At 38.5% G+C, this 21,881-nt stretch overlaps 1 protein-coding gene across 5 annotated transcripts in view; it reads right to left on the bottom strand.

The window, feature by feature from the left end:
• tcf4 (transcription factor 4) overlaps nucleotides 1-21,881 on the bottom strand; it is a 172,807-nt gene that overhangs the window by 79,136 nt on the left and 71,790 nt on the right. For 3 of the 5 annotated variants that reach the window (XM_015045447.1, XM_015045449.1, XM_015045448.1), the window contains exons 5-6: nucleotides 15,467-15,593; nucleotides 14,177-14,226 (exon numbers count right to left, since the gene is read on the bottom strand). In XM_015045447.1, coding sequence (XP_014900933.1) covers nucleotides 14,177-14,226; nucleotides 15,467-15,593 — 177 coding nt within the window. Of the gene's footprint in view, nucleotides 1-14,176; nucleotides 14,227-15,466; nucleotides 15,594-17,712; nucleotides 17,736-17,844; nucleotides 17,865-21,881 lie in introns of those variants that run through there. The other 2 variants (XM_015045450.1, XM_015045452.1) reach the window with 2 other exon arrangements.

The following is a 21,881-nucleotide window of genomic DNA, read 5'->3' as shown; positions in this document are numbered from 1 at the left end:
TGGTTGGTTGGTTGGATGGATTAATGGTTGGTTGGTTGGTTGGTTGGTTGGTTGGTTGGATGGATTAATGGTTGGTTGGTTGGTTGGTTGGTTGGTTGGGTGATTGGATTAATGGTTGGTTGGTTTGTTGGTTGGTTGGTTGGTTGGATTAATGGTTGGTTGGTTGGATTAATGGTTGGTTGGTTGGTTGGTTGGATTAATGGTTGGTTGGTTGGTTGGTTGGTTGGTTGGATTAATGGTTGGTTGGTTGATTGGTTGATTGGTTGGTTGGTTAGTTGGTTGGATTAATGGTTGGTTGGTTGGATGGATTAATGGTTGGTTGGTTGGTTGGATTAATGGTTGATTGGTTGGTTGGTTGGTTGGTTGGTTGGTTGGTTGGTTGGTTGGTTGGTTGGATTAATGGTTGGTTGGTTGGTGTAATTGAAGATAAACACAAGATTAAATTAACGGACGGAGTCTGACAGGGTTTTTGGCTCCTAAATCAAAATAAATGAGTCAGTTTAAATCTGTTGAAAGCTGTTTGAGTTTAAATTTATCGGGAAACGGGTCAAAGGCCAACGGTTCTACTGGTCAGTTAACGGTGAACGAACCAAACTGGTGGTTGCTGGTATGAACACTGAGTTCACACCAGGACAGATCATTTATCTGGATTAAACATCCCAGGAAGATGATAAACCGTCCAGCCATAGACGGAGCAGGCTGAGGCCAGGCCTGACTGCCTGTCCGCCCCGCTGCGTTCTGCCCGACGTTTCGCCGCGGTTCAGCTGATCGGCTGCTATGTCCAGTACTGTACTGACCCAAACGGTGAGGAGGAAATCCCCGGTGGCTTTTCATGCTGCAGCATAAGTGATAATAAACAGGGATCAGGTGTAGCAGCACCTGGTTCTGCGACACGGTTCCCATTACATAAACGTGACAGCCAGCGCTCCCAATGAATCACTGCTGAGTGCAACTAAGCAGAAAAACAAGAAAGGAAGCGAATCTGCACAGTTTATCTTCTCTGATTGCACACAGTAAGGATATTTTTGATACCGATGAAGGTTTGGAACAAACAGGGACTTCTGGACGCGGCGCTGCAACGTTTCACTGACTCTGGATTCAAAGCAGAGCTGGTTTTTCATTACCTTGATCTTTTCAGGTGAAACATAAATAAAATTACTTTCACAAAGTACTTTAAAACTGGACTGGGTGTCTTCCTTTGATTGAATCCATGTGTAAAAATCTAAGAAATTAATAAAACTCGAGGGACATTAGCACTTTCAGAGTTCCTTATTTCAGTTTTTATATCTGACATCTGCGTTTTAATCTGAACTTTACTTAATATGGAGCAAAAACACTGAAATTTAACTTTTTATGACACATTTATTTCGTCCTGAATGGCTGAGCAGGACACAGATCCATGGATCAGGTTTTATTTTGGTTATATGGCCTTCTGCCTAGGGCGACACGCAAACCAGGGCGCAAAAACCCCCCCAAAAATTTAAAAAATCCCCACAAAGAAGTTTAATTTCTGCTTGTTTGCATGTCCAGTCAATCCCTAATGATTGATATTTAATTAGTCACTTATCATTCTGCGCTAAATCAAAAGGTTATCTCGGGGTTTTTAAGGATTATAGACTATATTTGAAGTTCTTTAATGCAAATTAATGTATTTATTTCCGTTGGGAACACTTCTGCTAATCTGCTACCGGGGTTGAGTTAAATTTTTATTTAGATTTAAATTCACTTTTTTTCTGGAGAAAATTAAAAGCACTAATTTACTTTCCTTTATTTGTAAAAATAATTAAAAAAATTTCAGCAGAAAAAAGTTTGTCATATCTTTCCAGAATATTATTGAAAAAGAAATATTCTTGATTTATGAATAATTTATTCTACTTTTTGAAACAAGAGAGAATTTTTAAAACTTTCTCAGCATTTGAACCACAAAAAATAAAATAAAAAACATGTTTTCTAACTTTAACAGATTAGATTTTAGACTTTCTATATAAGAGTTTTTTAGTGTCTTTGCTTGGGTGATTTGTAGAAAATATGCAAATGAAGAGGAAAAAAGGCCTTATGTTCAAATAAAATCTAACAACTGGATAGGGAGAGAAATATCTGACAAAAATTAAGAAATTCAGTAAAAAGTTTTACTTTTCTTGGAGACACAATGTAGGAAATCTGCTAATAACAGTTTTCCACTGAACTCCATCAGTTCTGACCTAATTATTATTATTTTACAGTTAATAAACTGTTTAAAGACCTCAAGTCAATTATTTACTTTAAAGAAAAAAGTCTTGATTTTCTGGCGTAATCAGAAATCTGACATGGCCTCGATTCTGACGGAGGAAATCAGACGCTAATTTCTCAGACTGACAGCGAAGGGGTGACAGAGATCACAGAGTGTTTGGAGAGGTTTTGTTCGAGTGTTTCTCATGCGAGTGTCAGGAGACGGTGTGTCTGTGTTTTTGTGTGTCTGGCATCCATCAGAACCGCAGCTTGCCAAAAAATAATAAAAAAACCCGGTAAGCACAGAGCAGGCAAAGAGGAGAGGAGCGCTGCTGCACGCTAATTATGTATGCGTGATTTAATCTGCAACTCAATAATATGCAAATATATTCATATGTTAGTTTCTTAATTAAAAATGCAAAGCAGCCCTTATGGTGATTTTTCTGTGATTTTCTGTTCAACCTAACAAACGGAACATTTCGAGAAAGGAAACAAATTGAAGGGAAACTCTTGGCGGGGGGTTAGCAAAAAGTTTAAAAGTGCAAAAAAAAAAAACTTGGAGTGTGAGGAGAAGAAGAGGAGGAGGTGTTACTGCTTGGTATGAAAGCAAACTTTGTTTTTGTCTGAAGTCACTGTAACGTCACCCACTGCTTGGTGGATTACACTTTAAGGCTGTAAATTTAACAGCTAGCCTCTGATAATGTTCACTTTAATCATCACCACTTAGAAAACGTTTCAACGTTTAAGCTGACAAAGGCTACGTTCAGATGCTCCGTGTTCTGCTAGCTAGAATGGAGTTAGCTAACTGCTTTTAATGTAAACAATTAGTTAGCTAGCTTTAACTAGTTAGCCAGGTAGCTAAAAGTTGGTGCAGCGAGCTAACTTCTATTAATCTCAACAATTAGCTAATTAGCTTTCACTACTTACCCTTGTAGCTAAAAGGTAATGCAGTAGGCTAACTTCTATTTATGTCAACAATTAGTTAGTTAGCTTTTACTTGTTAGCCAGCAGCTAACTAAAAGGAAGTGCAGCAAGCAAACTGCTATTGGTGTCAACAAGTAGGTACCTAGCTAGCTTTTAGGTGTTAGCCTGCTAGCTACAAGTCAGTTCAGCAAGCTAACGTCTATTAACCTCAAAATAATACATGACAGGAAAAACAATCAGGAACATGAAGGAATTTTTCTATATTTATAAACTAAGACTATTTCATCTTAGTTTATAAAAACAGAAAAATTATTTTGTTTTAAACAGCCATCTGACTAAATAATTAAGGTAAATATTATATACTCCAATTCCAGCTCACCATTGGTTTGAAAACACTGTTTTCATAAAGCATAATGTCATTTTTCTGTATCTTTCTTGAGGTTATAACAATGCTACAGGTAAAATACTGATTCATGAAAACATGTCAACCTGAATTATCCCTTTAACTAAATCTTCATAAAACATCCTAGATATAAATCAAAACCTATTTTTACACAACGTCATTAAAACATCAAACTATCCACATAACAGTTTTAGGAAAGGGTCAGTTATGAATCCATACATCCTTCCAGTTTCAATTATCCACGATTATACCATAACTTTGGCTTTTCATCTGTTGAATAAAGGAAAAACAACACTTCCCTCTGAGGAAGTGGAACTTGGCAGCAGTGGGTACAATAAAGTTTTAACAGGAGGAAAAGTCAGGCTGCCAAGCCCAGACTTTTCATCTGGTTTTAAATATAGTTAAACATATCAGCTGTAAAGTTTGTGGAAGTGTGTTACCATGTTCTAGCTCAACTAAAGACATTTTATTTAGCTTCAGCCATCCTTTGAAGTTCAGCTCAGTGGATGCTAACAGCCTACCATGCAAAGCTAAAACCATCCTGGTTCCTCTCTCTGGCCAAACAGAGGACTTTGACTTTTCCCGGCATTATTTGTGGAAACAGTTGTGGTCATTTGGCCAGATCGTCACCTCATTGCCTGAAGGAAAAAGGAACCACAGCCAAACTGACATGTAGCGCCAAGCAGAAGAAAATGAATCAGCCTTTGTTCATGAACCAGCTAATAGTCCATCCATCCATCCATCCATCCATCCATCCATCCATCCATCCATCCATGTCCTCCAACCCAAGACTGGGTCACAGGAGCCACAGATCCAAGAGGGAAAGCCATTCCTCCCTCTGCCTAGCGACACTCTCCAGTGGCTCATTTCAGCCACTTGTATAATTTTTGTTCTGCTACGACCAACAAATATTCAGAAATTGCTGTATGGAGGATTTATGAGGACTTCCCAAAACTTGGGTTCTTGTGAAGTGAGAAATCTCATGGCCAGAAAGAACCTTACTTCTTGAAGACACCAATAGATCAAGAACATCTGCAGAGGACAAAGACGAGACCTTGAGGGTTTCAAACCAGACACTTTCCTCTCTGATAGCAGATCCTGTCCATGAACTCCACAAACAGGTTTGGAGGCAAGAGGCAGAGTACTTCATGCTTTCTTTGCTTTATTTCTCTATAGACTTTCTTTGATTTCAGCTACTGAGATTTCTGTCAGAAACCTCGAATGGACGTTGCCAATCCACTTCAGTCTCACCAATGACTGCTGAAGACACCGACCTACAGCCAATGGACAGAACTTTAAATGTTCCCTTTTACAGCCTGCAGGACAGTTAAGGTGCATCCCATCCAGCCCTGTTCAGTCCGCTTTAACCCGACTCCAGTCTGTTTGTCTAGAAAGTCCGGTTCGTTTGGTGTGAGGTCACTTCACTAATCTGGAAGTGACTTCTGGTTCGATTCAAATCTATATGTGAATGGGAAACGGACCAGAGACCGCTCCAAAAGCAGAAAGTGGACTATAGGGCAGGGCATTCTTGGAAAGTATAACAAACACTAGCGTTAGCCTGTTGTTAGCCTAACATTAGCCTAGCGCTAGCGGGAGAGACAAAATAAAAATCCTCCAACCGCTAAAATCTGACGCCTCCATCTTGTTTCCATCTGGTGAAGAAGGAAGTTGCTCTCAGTGTCTTCAGAGGTTTTTGTGTCGTTTCCTTCAGTGGTTCTTGGTGCAGCGCCCCCACAGGCCAAGAGGGGAACAGATTGGTTGACTCAGAACCGCAGCAGCTGGAGGAGGAGCAGATGATGGAGTTCTGGTTCCACTAGAACCAAACCTACTGGACTATCAGCCATTATTTTTCAGAAACTCCTATAAAGCACAAAGCAGCAGAAACAAAGTCATATTTCACCCTTATGTGGTTCAAATGACAAAAAAAGCTTGAAAAATGAAGATAATGTAACTTCTTATTCCCATGAAGACGCTAAAAATAAATCAAAAACACCCAAAAACCCGACGAGTTTGGCATTTTGGTGCCACTGAGGACGACAACTGAGAACTTTCCAACAAAACATCCACGGCTTGAAGCCGTTTTTTATGTCATTGATTCTTGCGCGGAGTGTGTGCGCGTCAGTGAAATGTGTGTTTGACAACATGTGATTTCCATCACAGCCTTGGAGCGAATCAGAGCGCCGCTCAAAGCCGCCTGTTGGCTGCGGCCAAATACTTCGGCTCAGGAATGCATCCGGGAGCGTTCACATCTGCAGCAAGAACTGACAATGTGTGCGCAACAGAGGTCCTTGTAAAACCCGAATGTCCTCACAAGGACAAGAAGGCAGCGAGAATTACTGAGGTCATTTCATTGGGAAAAGGCGTTTAGAGCCGTGGTAAGGGATAAACCGTAATCTGTTTTTATTATTTAGCTGTAAAGATCAGGTGTTGGGATCAAGAACTGACAGGAAAATGTGGTGATTACGAAGGACTGCTGTAGTTTAGCAAGAAGACACGTTACAGGAACACTGGTGGAGTGACTAATGATAATAAAACACAGAAATATTCAATTAAAAACATAAATACATCATTTGGTCAGAGCTGCTGATCCATACAGAGCAATGGAGACTCCAACTTACAGCCAAAGAAATAATTAAAGCTAATCCTAGAAGAAGAGCCGACGTCTCTTTGGGATTTAGTTTATTAGATAACATGTTGGTAAAATGTTATTTTATTTATTTTAGCAGGACGAAGATGAATGGATGTTTTTATTTGTTCTATTGGTGATTTCCAACACAATAATAACAATGTTTTAAGTGTACAATTCATGATTAGTAAATTCTGAGTGTTGACTCTTCATCTAGATTTCTTGCTAGCTTAGCACTTTGATGCTAAGCTAACACCATGTTAGCTTAGCATCAGCTAATGTGTGGGACCAAACACACAACAACCAGACAACTAAATTAGAGATGAACCAATGCCTGAAAAACAAACTAAAATGTCATTAGGAGGCTTTTCTGCACACCAAACTCGACAGTTTGTACGATTTTTATACAAAATACAATCTATTTAATATTCACAGGCTGATAGAAAGTAAATCCAGACTAGTTTGGGTCTATCTGGACTAATACAAACACAAAGAGCGGCATGAGCTATGCTATGCTAACTGCAGATTCAAATTGTTTTACTCACCAAAGCGCAAAAGTTAGTCATCACTTTGTTAGTCCAACAAAACATTTTAGGGATAAAATATCACATAATTCTTTACTAAGCTAACACAGGACACTCAGGTTTAGCTAACATGGTCCAAAAGTTAGCCTAGCATTAGCAAAGCTAGCATAATATAAACCAAACCACAGAGTTAGCAAAACCACAGCACTCAGGTTTTACAGATAACATCCTAATTTATCTGTAGATATTATGTAACATAATTTGGAACAGAAATAATTGTTGTTTCAAACAATTTCAGCTAACATAGCACAAAAGCTAACAAGACATAGCCAGAACAAAATGTTAAAATATAGCACCATTCAGGTCAAACTGCGGTTTGATAAATGTTTGGTAACAAGTTGTAACCATAACAACCATTACAGCATCAGACCAACACAACATTTTAGAGCGAGAGAACATTACAAAGATTTGCTAAGCTAACAAACAGCTCAGATTCAGCTAGCATGGCCCAAGACATTAGCAAAGTTAACGTGATATCGCCAAAGATGAATGCCATAAGTCAGAATTAGAGCTAGAAAACAAAACTGTGACATAACAGAGCAAATTTAGCAGAAACTATATAAAATCAGAACATTAATTAAATTCATATTGAGAATATAACTAAAGCACTGTAAGATGAATTCATGTCCGGTTCTGTGCTAAAACCAACTTTTATGAAAACAGGCTCTGCAGAGAGAGAGCACACATACAGAAATCATTCACCCCAACACACACAAACGGATGCCTTGTAATTCAATTAGCCAGCTTCCCATCTGACACAAAATGGCGGCTGTGGCGTAGCAGTGTGGGACATTTTGGGGATGAAGCCAAGAAAACCGCAGAGCGCCGAACACGAGCGAACGGCGCGTGAATCTGCGGAAACGTTTCCGACATTTCTTCATCATTTCTGCTGCTTCCTTCACCTGTTAAAGGACCAACATGAGTTTTCATGTTTCAGATGAATTTCAGGAGCTTTTTATGAGAAATGACTCAGAGAAGACAGAGAACACAGCTGTCCGGCAGCGTGTGTGTGTGTGTGTGTGTGTGTGTGTGTGTGTGTGTGTGTGTGTGTGTGTGTGTGTGTGTGTGTGTGAAGCATGAGGTCATTCCTGGCTGAACTCTCTTTGGGGTTCTTCTGTATAAACACTAACACGGCCGCAGCTCTCACACCAAATCCAAGTTTGTCTGAAATCAGAAATCTGCTGAAAACATTTGATTTAAACCTGCTGAGGAATCAGCAGAACCCAGAGAACCTAATTCACATGTATGAGAGACACACAATAATTAATGTTAAATATGTGCAGTAATGTTTGTTCTGCAGGGAGCGGTTCCTGTCCGCTCCTCTCTTCCCATGCCACGGCCGGCTGCGGCGCTGCTAATTTGAGCTGCATGCTAACACGCAGACATGCGTCGTTTTCAGCACCACTTCACTCTCCGAGGTCAGGAAGGAACCCGCAGCGGACAGAGCGGGTCCAGGAGAAAGCTGCTGGGTTTATTTTAGATTTGATTGGAAAAGGAGTCAAAATTAAAAATGCGTTTATTTTTATTTGTCATGTTGTGAGTCAAAATTATTAATTCTAATGTTTTAAACTTGTAATGTTTTGGTTGTTATAGTCACTAATATACATAACATATTTTTAGACTTTTAATTTGTCAAAATGAGCAGTTTCAGCTTTTTAATTATAAGATTTTAATCAGAATTTTGATTTTAAAGTCATTTATAAAATATTGGAAATGTAAAAGTTAGTATTTCAGTTAGAATTTAATATATTATCTGTAAGCATTTTACTTTTAAATTCTAATCATTATTTTATGATCAAATTATTTTATTTTTAACATTTGCATAAGAGAATTATATCAAATAATTACAATTAATTTTGAAGAATTTATCCTAAATTAATTGTATGAATTTTTACTTCTATACTAGAATTATTTTAATAAAATGAAATATGAAAATAAATATTTTATTTAATATTTTATTAAATGTTAAAAAAGGGTTAGAATTAAATGTTAACAATTAATTCATTATAAATTGTATTTTTACTTTTAAACTGCAATTATTATTTTATTAAATCAATAAAATTATTGTTTTACATTATTTTATTTAAAATCATGCCATATTTTTGTCTATTAGTATTTTTTTCCAAACTCATACTGTAATAAATGTAGCTGTTTCTGCCCATCGGTCTTATTTTAAAGCATTTCTCTGTGCAGCAGCATTAACCTGACTGAAATCGTTCAGGCCGTCGGGCAGAAATAACAGGATGCCAGACGATTCAGACAACAATAAGCTGCTCTAAATTCCTCTTCCTGTTTCTGCCCGCAGTGGAGGAACGGACCTGAGATCCACGCGGCTCCGCTGGGAGGAAAACCCAAACTGCAGCTCAGACTGGAAACGTCTCTTCAGACTCATCTGCTGTTCCAGGGGCGGCCTGCAGGGGGCAGTGTGGCTCACCGAACCGCAGCTCTGCCCCCGGTCCTGATCCGCCCACGGCCCACCGGGGACCGCCGGCTCTCCTACTGCGCCTTCTGCAAGACCCGGCTTAATTTAATTAACGCTGTCAACTTTAAACAAAACCACATCTGAGGCGCGGAGGGAGGGGGCGCCGGCCGCCGAGGCAGGAAGTAGCCGCTCAGAGACGGGCTGAGGACGAGGCTCTGGTCAGACGGAAACGTTTCCTCCAGGACAGAAAGGAAACAAAAAGAGTCCAGAGTTCACAACCTGCTGAGATTAAAACTCATTCATTTAATACAAAAAAACAACTAATTTTACTCAAGAACTATTAATGTTCAAACTGAGGCGCGTGGGCCGTTTGTGGCCCTCAGAGTCATTTTGTTCGGCCCCCAAATGCAACTCAAGCAAACTTTTCATTTTTAACCCCTTTACCCTGATTAAAGTAATAACTTTAATGTCTGAAAAATTATTTTACTTGCAACACAAAACATTACTTACGTCACAAAGGATTAGTTTTTTTTTTATAGCCAAACCTTTATAACAAGCAGAATTTTACTGAAAAACCGACTTTGCTCTTCCTGACTAAACTAATAAATAATAAACATAGTTAAGTGTTTTAATAGAAACGGACTCAAATCTTTTTCTTATTAACAGAATAAATTTGTTCAATGAATGTGGAAACTAAATAAAATTTATTCTAATGCAGAAAATCAGACAAAAATCAACTGCTTGATTTTATTTTAATCTTTCATTATTATTGTTTTACATTTATTTGGTCTGTAAGCACTTCTGATTCATTGCTTTTGGATAGAATGACAAAAAGTTTAATTTTGTGAAAAAATAATAAGATAAGAAAACAAATGAGACAAAAATCACTTCAGTGTTTTTTAAATGTAATTTAATTTATTTTCCTGATTTTGGACGTAAAGTGCAGGAGGAATTTAATTTCTCTTTTTTTCATGTGGATTATATTTTTTGTTCTTTGTGTTTATGACTGATTAAAAATCAACAAAAATAAAGATAAACTGAATTTTCTGAATTATGTTTCTGTTCATGAACGTCATGTTTTATAAAAACCTGCAGTGATTCTACATTATTACTGTAGCAAAAAAGCAACACATGAATAAATGAAGGAACAGTTGGAGGCCACCTGATGCCGTTAATCAGTTGATCTGTTTTCTCTTTAATGGCTTCATTTTTACGGTTCATTTTCTCCGATATATTTATCTGGATTTCCTCCGTCGTTCAGGCGACATTAGCAAAGCTCAGAGGAAGAGCTGCAGACTTTATCAGCGCGGACAACAAATTAACCAAAACAATGATATCTAAAGGAAAAAAACAAAACAAAGAAACACTCTGCAACCTGCTAATGTTAGCAACTGATGCCTAATTTTCTTTTGATTACAAAGACGTCCCACGCTCTCCTCTCAAGTGACGTTTAATTGTTTCTCAAAGTAAATCATCAGCTCAGCAAACTAAATTTGAGAAACAACAATAACAAACTTGCAGCGCAGGGAGACGGGGAGAAAAAGAGAGACAGAAATGAATTAATTAAAAGAAAAAGAGCCATTTTGTCTGCGGTTGATGTGAAACAGAGATGAGAGAAAACAGACAAGAGTTTTCCCCTTAAATGGAGCATATGGGAGGGCAACACAACAATGAGGAAAACAACTTAAATAACACTTGTGTGTAATCATGCAAATGGAAAAGATGTGCAGAGAAAATGTCTGTTCCTATTCTCTTAATGCGCCTGAAAGCAGAGGGGGAGGGTTTCAGCACAAAGGAAACGTTACCTAACCCATAAAACAATAAGAACACGAGGCTGTAAAGTTCTGCAGCGTTCAGGATGTCAAATATCAGAGAAACCGAAAAATCACACGATTAATACGCTCCTGTCTGCAGCTACATCTGGTTCAAACCCATCAAATCTACAATAAATACCTACAAGCCAAATATAATCGTTCAAAATACGACTAAAGCTAAAATATTAGATGAAGAAATCAACACAATATGTCAATTTTTCTCATGTTAAAATAGAGGAACGGCGCCAAAGAGTCACTAAAACATGAGAAAGAGGCTGAAAGGAAACGGAGTTGGACCTAAAGCACAACAAATAACTTAAATCACCATTTAATAAGAATAAAGTCCAACATTTTTTTACTTCAACTCCAACAACTGCTAACAGTTAGCACCGTTGATGCTAACAGTAACTCTACCAGAGTTACTGTTAGCGAGTAAACAATACACAACACAGTTCGTACAGTTAGTAGCTAACAGTTAGCATATTTAATAGCTAATGGCAACATATTAGACTGCTAACAGGGAATATGCTACTACTACTTTCAATTAGTATAGCTGGTAGCTAACAGTTAGCTTACTTGCTAGCTACAAACATTACTACAGGTAGTGATGTAGCTAAAAGTTACTGCAATAGATTGCCAACAGTGAATATAATGTATTGCTAGCATTTAGTTTGACTGGTAGCAAAAGGTAAGCATGCTAGGTAGCTTATGGTAACTATACTAAATTGCTAACAGTGAGTATATCATATTGCTAACAATAAGTTGCAATAGTAGATAACAGTAAATATATTTACTTCCTAATTATAGATATACAGCCATGCTAACAATGAGTACAGTACAATGCCAGATCTGTTGTCATAGCAACCTTCCAGACCTCCCAGGCATTCTGGTTCTGGTTCTGCTCTCCATCCCCAGAACCAGGAGAACATGTCAAACTTAGCAACAGAGTGTGATATATAAACACTTAAAACCTCAAATTATTGTTAGCTTACACAGATCTACGCGGTGAGATTCACTGCAGACTGGAGGCAAAAACACAAAGACTCAGAAATGCAGCTTTTGAGCTGAATAGCTAATAACATGCTAATACAGCACTTAGCGTTAGCTTCCACTAAATACCATGCTAATACAGCACTTAGCGTTAGCTTCCACTAAATACCAAGCTGCTATATTGCTGTAGCGCTAGCGTCAAATAACTATCGTTTTGATTTAGCATTTCAGTGTTAGCAGAATCAATACTTATGATTAGAGTTAGCGTAGCTACATTTTTAGCTCATGACGCCCCCTGCTGGTGAATATTATGGGATAATATCAGCTAAATATCAGATGTTTATTCTGTCCCTCCAGTATTTCATCAGTTTCATAAACAGATATAATCGGCATTTCAAAGTCGAGTTTTGATGAATTAACTCAACAGAAAGTCACAAAGTTTGTATATTTTCCAGAAACAACAGCAGATCCTGGTTGTTTCTGGATGTTTGTGTTTTAGTGGTTTGGTGCTCAGAAAGTTAGCAGCTCTTCTTCTTCTTCTTCTTCTTGAAAGAGAAATCGCAGAAAACAGAGCAGTGACTATGAAACCAGAACCGGAGGCTCCACAGAACCAACTAAAACCCTGCAAAGCTTCGGCTTCATTTTCTGCTCCTCTGCACAGCAAACCGGCGGGAAGCTGGGCGACGACGGCCCGGACCGATCCAGAACGCCGTCGACAACCAAACTGTTCGCTACCAGGAACGTCTAATGGAGGAAGAGGCTGCAGAACCAGAACCAGGAAGAAAAGACGCAGCGTTCCTGCACATGCAGAGGCCACAGATCGTCCAGCGAAACTGCAGTTTGCAGGTGGAAACAGCAGAAACGCTTCCTTCAGGATTTACTGACGGAGGAACCGACCTCTACAGATCACACTCATCTCCTCTTCCTGTCCTCCCTCTCCTGCCTTCGCTCTTTCCTCCGCCGAAGGAAGGAAGGACAAATCGGACTCCCGCCGCCACGCTGCATATTCAGCCGTCGTTAACGAGTTTTTAACGAGCAAAAAGCCGAGCAGCGACCGAACCAACAGGCAGGAAAACTGACTTCAAGACAAACGCTGAGATGTTAAAGAAATGGTTCAAATCTAAAACCAGGCAGCAGCAAACAAGGAGCCCAGATGCTGCAGCAGCATCGATGTTTAAACGCAAACAGAGACGCTCTGGGGTCCGATTCAAAACGACTCAAACATAACGCTCCCCGAAATACAACTGGAAGAACAGTTAAAGAATCAGAACTGAGAAAAGACGGGTCAACTAAATATAAAACATTAACTAAATGCAAAAACTAAAATTAAATTAAAATAGCTTTAAAAGTTGACGACTTTTGACTGTAAAACTAATTCAATAAGTGAAATAAACTTCTAAATAACTAAAAATATAATAAATATAACAATCGTTATAACTGGAAGCTATTAAAATGGTAAAATCTGTAAAACAATAAAAGAACGTTAAAATACTTGAAAATTATTGACTGTCAAAAACATTAAAACAATAAAATCTATTAAAAAAAACTTTAATGAGAAGCGCGAAAAATACTGAGCGTAAAAATTAAAAATTGAAGTTAAACGATTAAAAAACGAAACTCTTCAAAAACTTTTAAAAGTTTTTAAAAAGCGTAAAATCTAAACACAAACAGACCAGTAAAAAATGTTAAACCGTTTAAATAAAAGTACATACAAAAAAATCTGTAGAAATATTTAAGCTTAAAAATTAGTCACTGCAAAAGTTGTAAACTAAAAACTACAAAAACTATCAATACTTTTCAATATTGGCCACAAAAATGAAGAAATTAACTAAAAATAATGTAAAGAGAAACTTCTTCAATAACTTTTAAAACTGTTTGAGAAAACTGTAAAAGTATAAAAGTTAGATGTAGAAACTAAAATATTTTACTTTAAAAGAAAAAATAATCGGTTTAACTTGTGAAACTTAAAATTGCAAAAAACTACAAATATACCCTAATAAAAAACTATAATGAACCATCTGAAACATTTTCCAACAATAAACGTTTGCGTTATTTATAAACAAACTGCACAACAAAAACGCCTTAAAACCAGAGAATCATCATCATCATTTGTCCATACGGAAGCCCAGCAGGGACAATACTTTAATCCCACAAATGAAAGAAAACATCAGCACTTTTTATTCACCAAAAACCAGCATCACTTACTGAGGACGGCAAGCCGGGAGGGACCTTCCGCACTTTTTTTGTGTGGACTTCTGCAAGAGAAAAAAAACAACAAAAGGTGAGTTTAAGAGGCGATTCCACTTCCTGTCCACAGGAGCGCCGCTGAGGAGGACGCTTCAGAGGAAAAACAGGCAGGAAATAGAGAGAGCAGCTCAAAACAGGCAGGAAATAGAGAGAGCAAGAAAAACAGGCAGAAAATGGAGAGAGCAAGAAAAACAGGCAGGAAATAGAGAGAGCAAGAAAAACAGGCAGAAAATGGAGAGAGCAGCACAAAAAGAGGCCAGCTCCAGGAATATTTATATTAGAGTTCAATGTTTCTCTCAAGGAGACGCTCCTATTAATTCAGAAGGTGAGGCTGTGATGGGAAAATTAGCTGCATCCTCTACTAGTGTGTGTGTGTGTGTGTGTGTGTGTGTGTGTGTGTGTGTGTGTGTGTGTGTGTGTGTGTGTGTTGTCTGAGGCTGAAAGCCCCCAAGGTTTTCGTTGTGTCCTGTTTTTAAAGCGATCGGACCAAACGCGGTTCGTCTGCGTTTCAGCCAGATGTTCGCTGCTCACCGATTGGCCGCAGAAATTTAAATCAGAGTGGAGGACGGCGAAATATTTTAACAATAACCAGGGTGACACACTTCAACAAAAAATATGTTTTATATTCAGCATTCAGTGGAAAAAAATAAAAACACAATTTAAGCTGCAGCTTAACATGAAAACTATGCTTGTTTAATTAATGTGTAATTAACATTTAATCAATTAAAAATGAACATTGACTAGACTGTTAACAATAAATTGAATAAAACGAAGCAAAAAATTAAAGATTTTATGTAGATATATAAAATAGTTTTAAGTTAATAATAAATAAAAAATAAACATTCTAACGATTTAAACACTGATTGTTAAATAAAGCAAAACAAAACAGTTTTTATCATTATAAAACTAAATAATATTTATTTTATAATCATACGAGTCCTATTTTATGTTTTTTTATAAATTGCTGATTTTTTAACATAATTTTAAGATTTCTGACTGAAAAACTTTATTTTATGTCTCCTTTGATTAATTTTCAACCTGTTGGATTCAAGTTAATGTGCCTTTAAAGACAAAATTTAGAATAAAAAAATAAAACAAAAAAGTGTCATTAATCAGAAACCTCATGTCCCACATAGGGGCTGAGAACCTCAAGTTGAAAACCTCTCATGTTTCAAAGAAAAATAACATAAAAAATGTTTTTGATGTAGAAAAAGTTTTGAAGGAACTGGAGCCTCCGTTGTTGCTCACCCATGGCGTCCATGTGCAGTGCTCTCCTACGCGGGTTGGACCCGTAGTGCTGGTAGTACTGACCCGCTGGCTTGGTGGGCGACGCCGCGCTGGGGCTGCCCATCGCCAGCTCGCCGCCCAGAACCGCCTGGAGGGGGCAGCAGAGGCGGGCGGGGCGTTAAACCGACCGAAAACACAACAGAACCACAGGAACACACTCATTAGCACCATTATGCTAATTATGTTGGCATTATTTAGCACTAGATAATTTAAAATGATAATTAGCTAAATAATTATAAATAATAAAAGAAAAAACTGCTCAAAATTAAATACATTTCAGATCTGCAAGTCAAACTCTTCACTAAACTTGTACACCAACAAACTAAAACTAGGAATCTCATATTCAAGGATTTTCAGCCTGGAAAACGACAGTTTGCCTGTTAATAACACACTTTACATTCAAATTTTTGGCACGCTTGGTATTCCATACACAAGCACAATGAGTCAGATGTGTTTATTATCAGATATAAACTTTTAACACAACAAATGATTGTTGGTTTACATGGAAATATGAGCTCAAATCAGTTTCTCTGCTCGTTCAGATCGGTGCAACAAACGTCTCAGGTTCTGATTCAGAATTATGAAGTTTTTTATTCAGAACAAACAAAAACATTCTGCATCCGTCTAGTTTTGACTTATTTATCTAAAACACAACAAAACAAAAACTAGAACTGGTAAGTTGAATTTATCATTATAAACATTGAAATCACAACTATATCCAAACATCTCTCCATATTTTTCAGTTAAATGTCTCTTAGCATCACTTGGACCACTGTGAGAATCATTTCAAGGTCTTTAAATGGCTCCCGCGCCACATTTTGGACACCATTCTTAAAGTTTGGATGTTCTTCCAGACTTGGGCAAAGCTAATTTTTCATCAAACCATCACAAAGTCATGCTGTATCCCATTAATGCCTATTGATGCATATTTTACACACAGTAATAATTTCACTGGAAGCTCTTCGTCACCATCTAGTGGTTAGAGTTATAACTGGCTCATTTGGACACTTAATATCCACTTTTAGGCTTTTTGTGCAATCACTGTTGGCAGTAAAAAGTCAAATATTTTTTTAATACAAATAGATTTAAACAGTAAAGAGTTAAAACTGTGCAACAACGGACCCACAGTATGATGCTACCACCACCTTGTGTAGCAGTTGCAACACTGTTTTGCCTCTCCATACATCTACTTTATGTTTTTATGATGTGAAGCATTTAGAACTGCCTTGATGAAATAATCTGATTTATTAATAAGATTGATTGATTGATTGATTGATTGATTGATTGATTGATTGATTGATCTGTGTCCTAGAGTTACTGCTGAGTCTTCAGGCTCAAGCCAAAATATCTGGACAGAAAAATGTTCTCACTGACTTGGAACTAATTTTCAAATTAAATGACAAATGGGTTTGCTATACATTCCAGGATATGCAAGTAGCTTTTAAAACTAAACATTTACAACGTATATCAACATAAATAATACCATCAGATACCAGGATCAGGACTGTGAAATTTTAGTTTTGATTATTTAATAACATAAAAATAATTTTTTGTATGTTTCTGGTAAGCCTGTAAACCTGATGCACCAACTACAGCCGCTAGCAACGGAAACGTCTTCTCTGGTCCACTGGATTTTAATTTCTGCTTCAAAATCGATCCAACTGGAGGCTGGAAAAGACTATTGTTCTGTTCAAGTAGTGCTAAAAAAAGTTAGCCTATCAGTGAAGCTGCGATAGCTTAAATTAGCATCTGAATGGTAAGCAGGTAGCAGCTAACGCTAACGTCAGCGTCCACATTTCTAAAGAAGCTCCATGAATGATCAGGACTTCCTGGAACTTTATTCAATAGTTTATAAATTTTTATGAATCCTTATTTTGTAAATAAACTGCAAAAACACAAAATCTGACCAAATATTTTTATTTTAGTTTATAATGCAAATATCTTAATACACTTAAAATAAGGGAAAAAAAACTAAATTTCAGAAGAAAATTTCTTCTCAAGAAGAAATTTGAGCTTGTTTTCAGTAAATAATTTCTTAAAAATGATGTAAAAAGTAATAGTTCTACTGGCAAAATCTTTAAAAAAGTGTTATTTCAAATGTACTAACAAAAAGTACTTGATAAGATTTTCAGTATATTTTTCAATTAATTTTAATTAGTTACAGACTTTGAAATAAACTGGATTAAATATTTTGAGTAAAAACTTACTGCAGGTTAAATCTCCATTCTAGCTCCGTACTCCTGGTATAATTCCAGGTTTGTGTGTGAATATCTGGACCGGAAACAAACCCAAATAAACCCAGAAACGTCGCAGATCTGTGTTTTTCAGGCCGATCCTACCTGGAACCAGCAGAACCATGACGTTCACCTCCCGACTCAACCCGACCCGACTCTGAGCCGCGGCTCTGTTTACGCCTCATAGCTCTCCCTCTCTCTCTCCCTCTCTCTCACACACGCACGCGCGCACACACACACACACACACACACACACATTGTCCCGCTAATTAAGTTCAGTGATTTCTGCAGCAACAAGTGGCATCTGGGCCGATTCAGGCAGAGAGAGGGGTTCCTTTTTTTATTCAAAGTGGCGCAGAAAGTTTGTTGGAGGTGAAGAAGAAGCCGCCTCTCCCTCCGCCCGTAAATAGACTCCTCTGACATGTTTTTTTCCCAGCTCCTCGTTAAGTAATTAGCGTGTGGTGTGTTTTAGGCGGAGGAGTGTGTTTAGACTCCGGGCGCGGAGGAGGGAGGGTGTTTTCTCTTTCTCTCTCCTCCTGATCTGAATTCTCATCAGCGAACCTGTTCCGCCTGAAAACAAAAAAGTTAGCGCAGACTTTTCTCATGCTAAGCAGGGCCTAAGTAGGCCAATTACAGGGCCGCCCTCAGCCCCGGGGCCCTAAAACAAAAGGGCCCTTGTCTTAAATAAAGTCAGCCAGACACAAAGGCGCACAGTCAGGCAGTGTTCCCGCCGCCCCGGTGGGGCTCGGTGCGCGCCCGCCATCGGGGCTAAAAGGAGGTTCCCACTAAAACAAAAAGGGTCTCAGTGATTGTGCTCGCCTTTCTTTCTTTTCTCCTGCAGAAAAACCCGAGCGTCAAGCCAGGTCTCCACGGCAACTAGACGGGGTCGCCGCGGCAGGAGTACGCCGTCTGGCCCGAATGCATCTCGTTACCTGGACTGTTTGCTTCTTGGCGAATTAAGTAAATGTCGCAGTAGCAGTTTGAAAACGCGACGTCAGTACGGGTAAGCACGGTGGAGGCTGCATCATGATGTGGGGAAGCTGAGTCCAGAACAATTCTGGTGGGAAATCAGAGAGACAGAGGCCGTTATCGGTGTTATAGGCCTTAAAACGAGAAAGACAGGAAGGACACTGCAAAAACACTGAATCTTACAAAGTGTCTTTTCTGTCTATTTTCTTGAAATAGAACAAAATTAACTTAGAAGTAGCTTATCAGCAAAATAAAGGAGCTTTTTTTACATCAATAATGCCTTAATGTTGTATTATAAGATACATTTTTATATTTTTTGTCAATTTTAAGAAATTATTGGTTTGATACAAGCCCATATAACTTTGCTGAAAGTTATTTTTGTCTTTTCAAATGTACTACAAATATTTGTGCTAGAAAAATCCTAGGAAAAAAATGTCTGTCCTACCATCACAAACATAAACGTGGAGTTCTGCTAGAGGCTAATGAAGCGTTCACTGGAACATTTCAGAGTCTGGATTCATCCACATGGAAATGTTTCTTTTTATAAAAACAGGAGGACACAGCGGATAATGTCGGGTTGAAATGCTGAAATTGGTTCTCGTTCGTTAGCGTCCTGTAATTTTTTTGTGTGTTTAGCAGCTTAGTGTTAGCTTTAAAACATTTTTTATGTTTTAAGTGATTTAGCATTAGCTTCCAGTATTTTTTTTAGATAACTTTAGAAGCTTAGCATTAGGTTCAGTTATGTATTTTGTTTTCAGAAGATTAGCATTAGCTACTGTTGATTTTTAAATAAATGTAGCAGCGTAGCATCAGCTTCAGTTACGTATTTCATGTTTAATGTTAGTTTCTGTGGATTTCTTATGTGTTTAGCAGTTTAGAAAACTAACTTTTTGGTTAGCTTTGCTCACCACTGACGAGTACTGCTGGTTTTAGTACAAACATATTTTCCATTTCAACAATGGCAGCCATTTTGAAAAGTGTCCAACAGCAAAAGGAAACAAGATCAAGAAAAATGTGATTTTAAGGTTGAAAATATGTAAGCACATTCATCTAATTGGTGAAGTTAGATCTTTTTTTCATGAAAATGAAATTTTAATATTTTTGTTGCGCATCAATGCTAATGTATTTGTGTTAATGTTCGTTAACAATTGTAACTTTAAGGTGCTACTTTTGTATGTTACAGTTTCACAGTGTCCAGTTCAGTGAATATCAGGACAACAAGACGCTCCTGGTGTTCACTGGAGAGACTGTTAGCTGTTAGCTAAGCTAGCGCTACGCACTGTGGGCAGAATAAAAGTATTTCTCCATTTTGCACATTTTTTCAAAGTTTTTCTGAATTAAAATCCTTTATTGACCAGAAAACCTCCACAGCATCTTCGTCTCGGCTGGTTTTCTCCGTGCAGCAGCAGCAGCCTACGGGTCCGACTCCCTCAGGAGTGTGTGTGTGTGTGTGTGTGTGTGTGTGTGTGTGTGTGTGTGTGTGTGTGTGCGTGTGTGTGCGTGTGTCAGCTGGCGTACAGGTGCGCCGCTGCCTCGCCAGCACTTCCTGGTAATTAATGACTCCTTCCTGCCTCCTACCTCCCTCCTTCCTCGCGTCTCTCACGCTGGAAATTGATGACACGTGAGCGCCGCGCGAGGGTGGAGGAGGCGGTCGCCGCGGTAACGCTGCTTGTGTCGGACTCAGGCAGCCATCCATCATGGAGGACGGCTTCGTTCGTATCTGCATGCGTTTATTTTTGTGCGTCACGCGATCCGATGGCGTGTCGGTCCGATTGGTTGTGTGCACGCCGCGGCGCGTCTCCGCCGTGCGTCTCCGCCGTGCGTCTCCGCCGTGCGTCTCCGCCTCGCTCTCTGGTGATCCGTCTTGGTTATTATGGTCTGTATGAGCAGCTGGGACCCAGTCGGCAACGGCAACGGGTTTCAGTGGCAACGGAACGACGGATGGGAAGCTCAACAAGCCGAGGCGGGTTTATTAAGATGTCCAGTTATTTGTTACTAGGAGATTGGATTTGATTGGTTCTGGCTGAGGCTGGTTGGCCAATCAGAGAGCTCAGACCCGACAGGATCACTTCCTGTTGGTCCAGAAGGTCGGATACAAATAGATTAACCAAAATCAATAATCAATAATGAACAGAGCAGCAACACTTCTTCATCTTAGCATCAAGTAAACATCCAACTGTCCATCCATCCATCCATCCATCCATCCATCCATGACTGGAGCTGAGAAGGAAACCTGAACAGAAAAACCCGTTTCAACTGGATCTGGGTTCAGTTCTGGTCAATGATGTCCAACAATATCTGAAAGTTTTAGTCCGTTTCCTCATTAAACCTTCGTAGATTCATCCCATAACGTAAACAACCAACCCAAAAACGAAGCAAACGTTCAGAGCAGGACTGACTCCAGCAAGACGTTTCCTCCGTCTTCCATAGGCTTAACAGCCAATCACACACAGCGAGCAGTTCAAAGCATTTCTCCTTAATTAGCGCTCAACGCTTGGCTTGATAAATAAATAGTGATCATTTAAGAACACTTAGAGAGGAATCAGACAGCACATTACACCTCGCAGTATCTGGCAGCATCCTAAATGCAATTAAAAGGATGGAAAGCATGAGGTGGGGGAATTCAAGATGAAGGGAGGAGGAAATATTAAGGACAGGAGGGAGAAAACAATTAGCCGAGTGTTTGGTGAGACGGAAAGGTAAAAAACAGAAGGATACAAACCATGATGAATGACAGGAGAGAAAGGAAACCAAAATAACACAGAATCATGAAAAAGGAGCTAAAGAGGCGTAGAAAAACAAATATATATAAAAAACAGAAATCAGAAGAAGCCAAGCAGATCAAGAGATAAATGGATAAATGATAACAGTTTGTTAGCAGTTCAGTGTTAGCTTGCAAACATCTTTTTTTAAACTTCTAAGTGTATAGCATTAGCTTCCAGTAATTTCTTAATACGTTTAACGGTTTAGTGTTAGCTTCAGCTATTTATTTTATGTCTTTAGTAGAGTCGCTTCCAAAAATGTTTAATACGTTTAGCAGTTTGGTGTTAGCTTGTTTTTATGCGTTTAGCAGTTTGGTGTTAGCTTCTGTTTTTATGCGTTTAGCAGTTTGGTGTTAGCTTCTGTTTTTATGCGTTTAGCAGTTTGGTGTTAGCTTCTGTTTTTATGTGTTT

The sequence above is a fragment of the Poecilia latipinna genome, unplaced genomic scaffold, assembly GCF_001443285.1.
Source record: "Poecilia latipinna isolate Pla-1442-1.1 unplaced genomic scaffold, P_latipinna-1.0 Scaffold727, whole genome shotgun sequence".
Lineage (NCBI taxonomy): Eukaryota > Metazoa > Chordata > Actinopteri > Cyprinodontiformes > Poeciliidae > Poecilia > Poecilia latipinna.
Note: the sequence above shows the minus strand (reverse complement) of the source record. Positions and strands in the feature narration are given on the sequence as shown.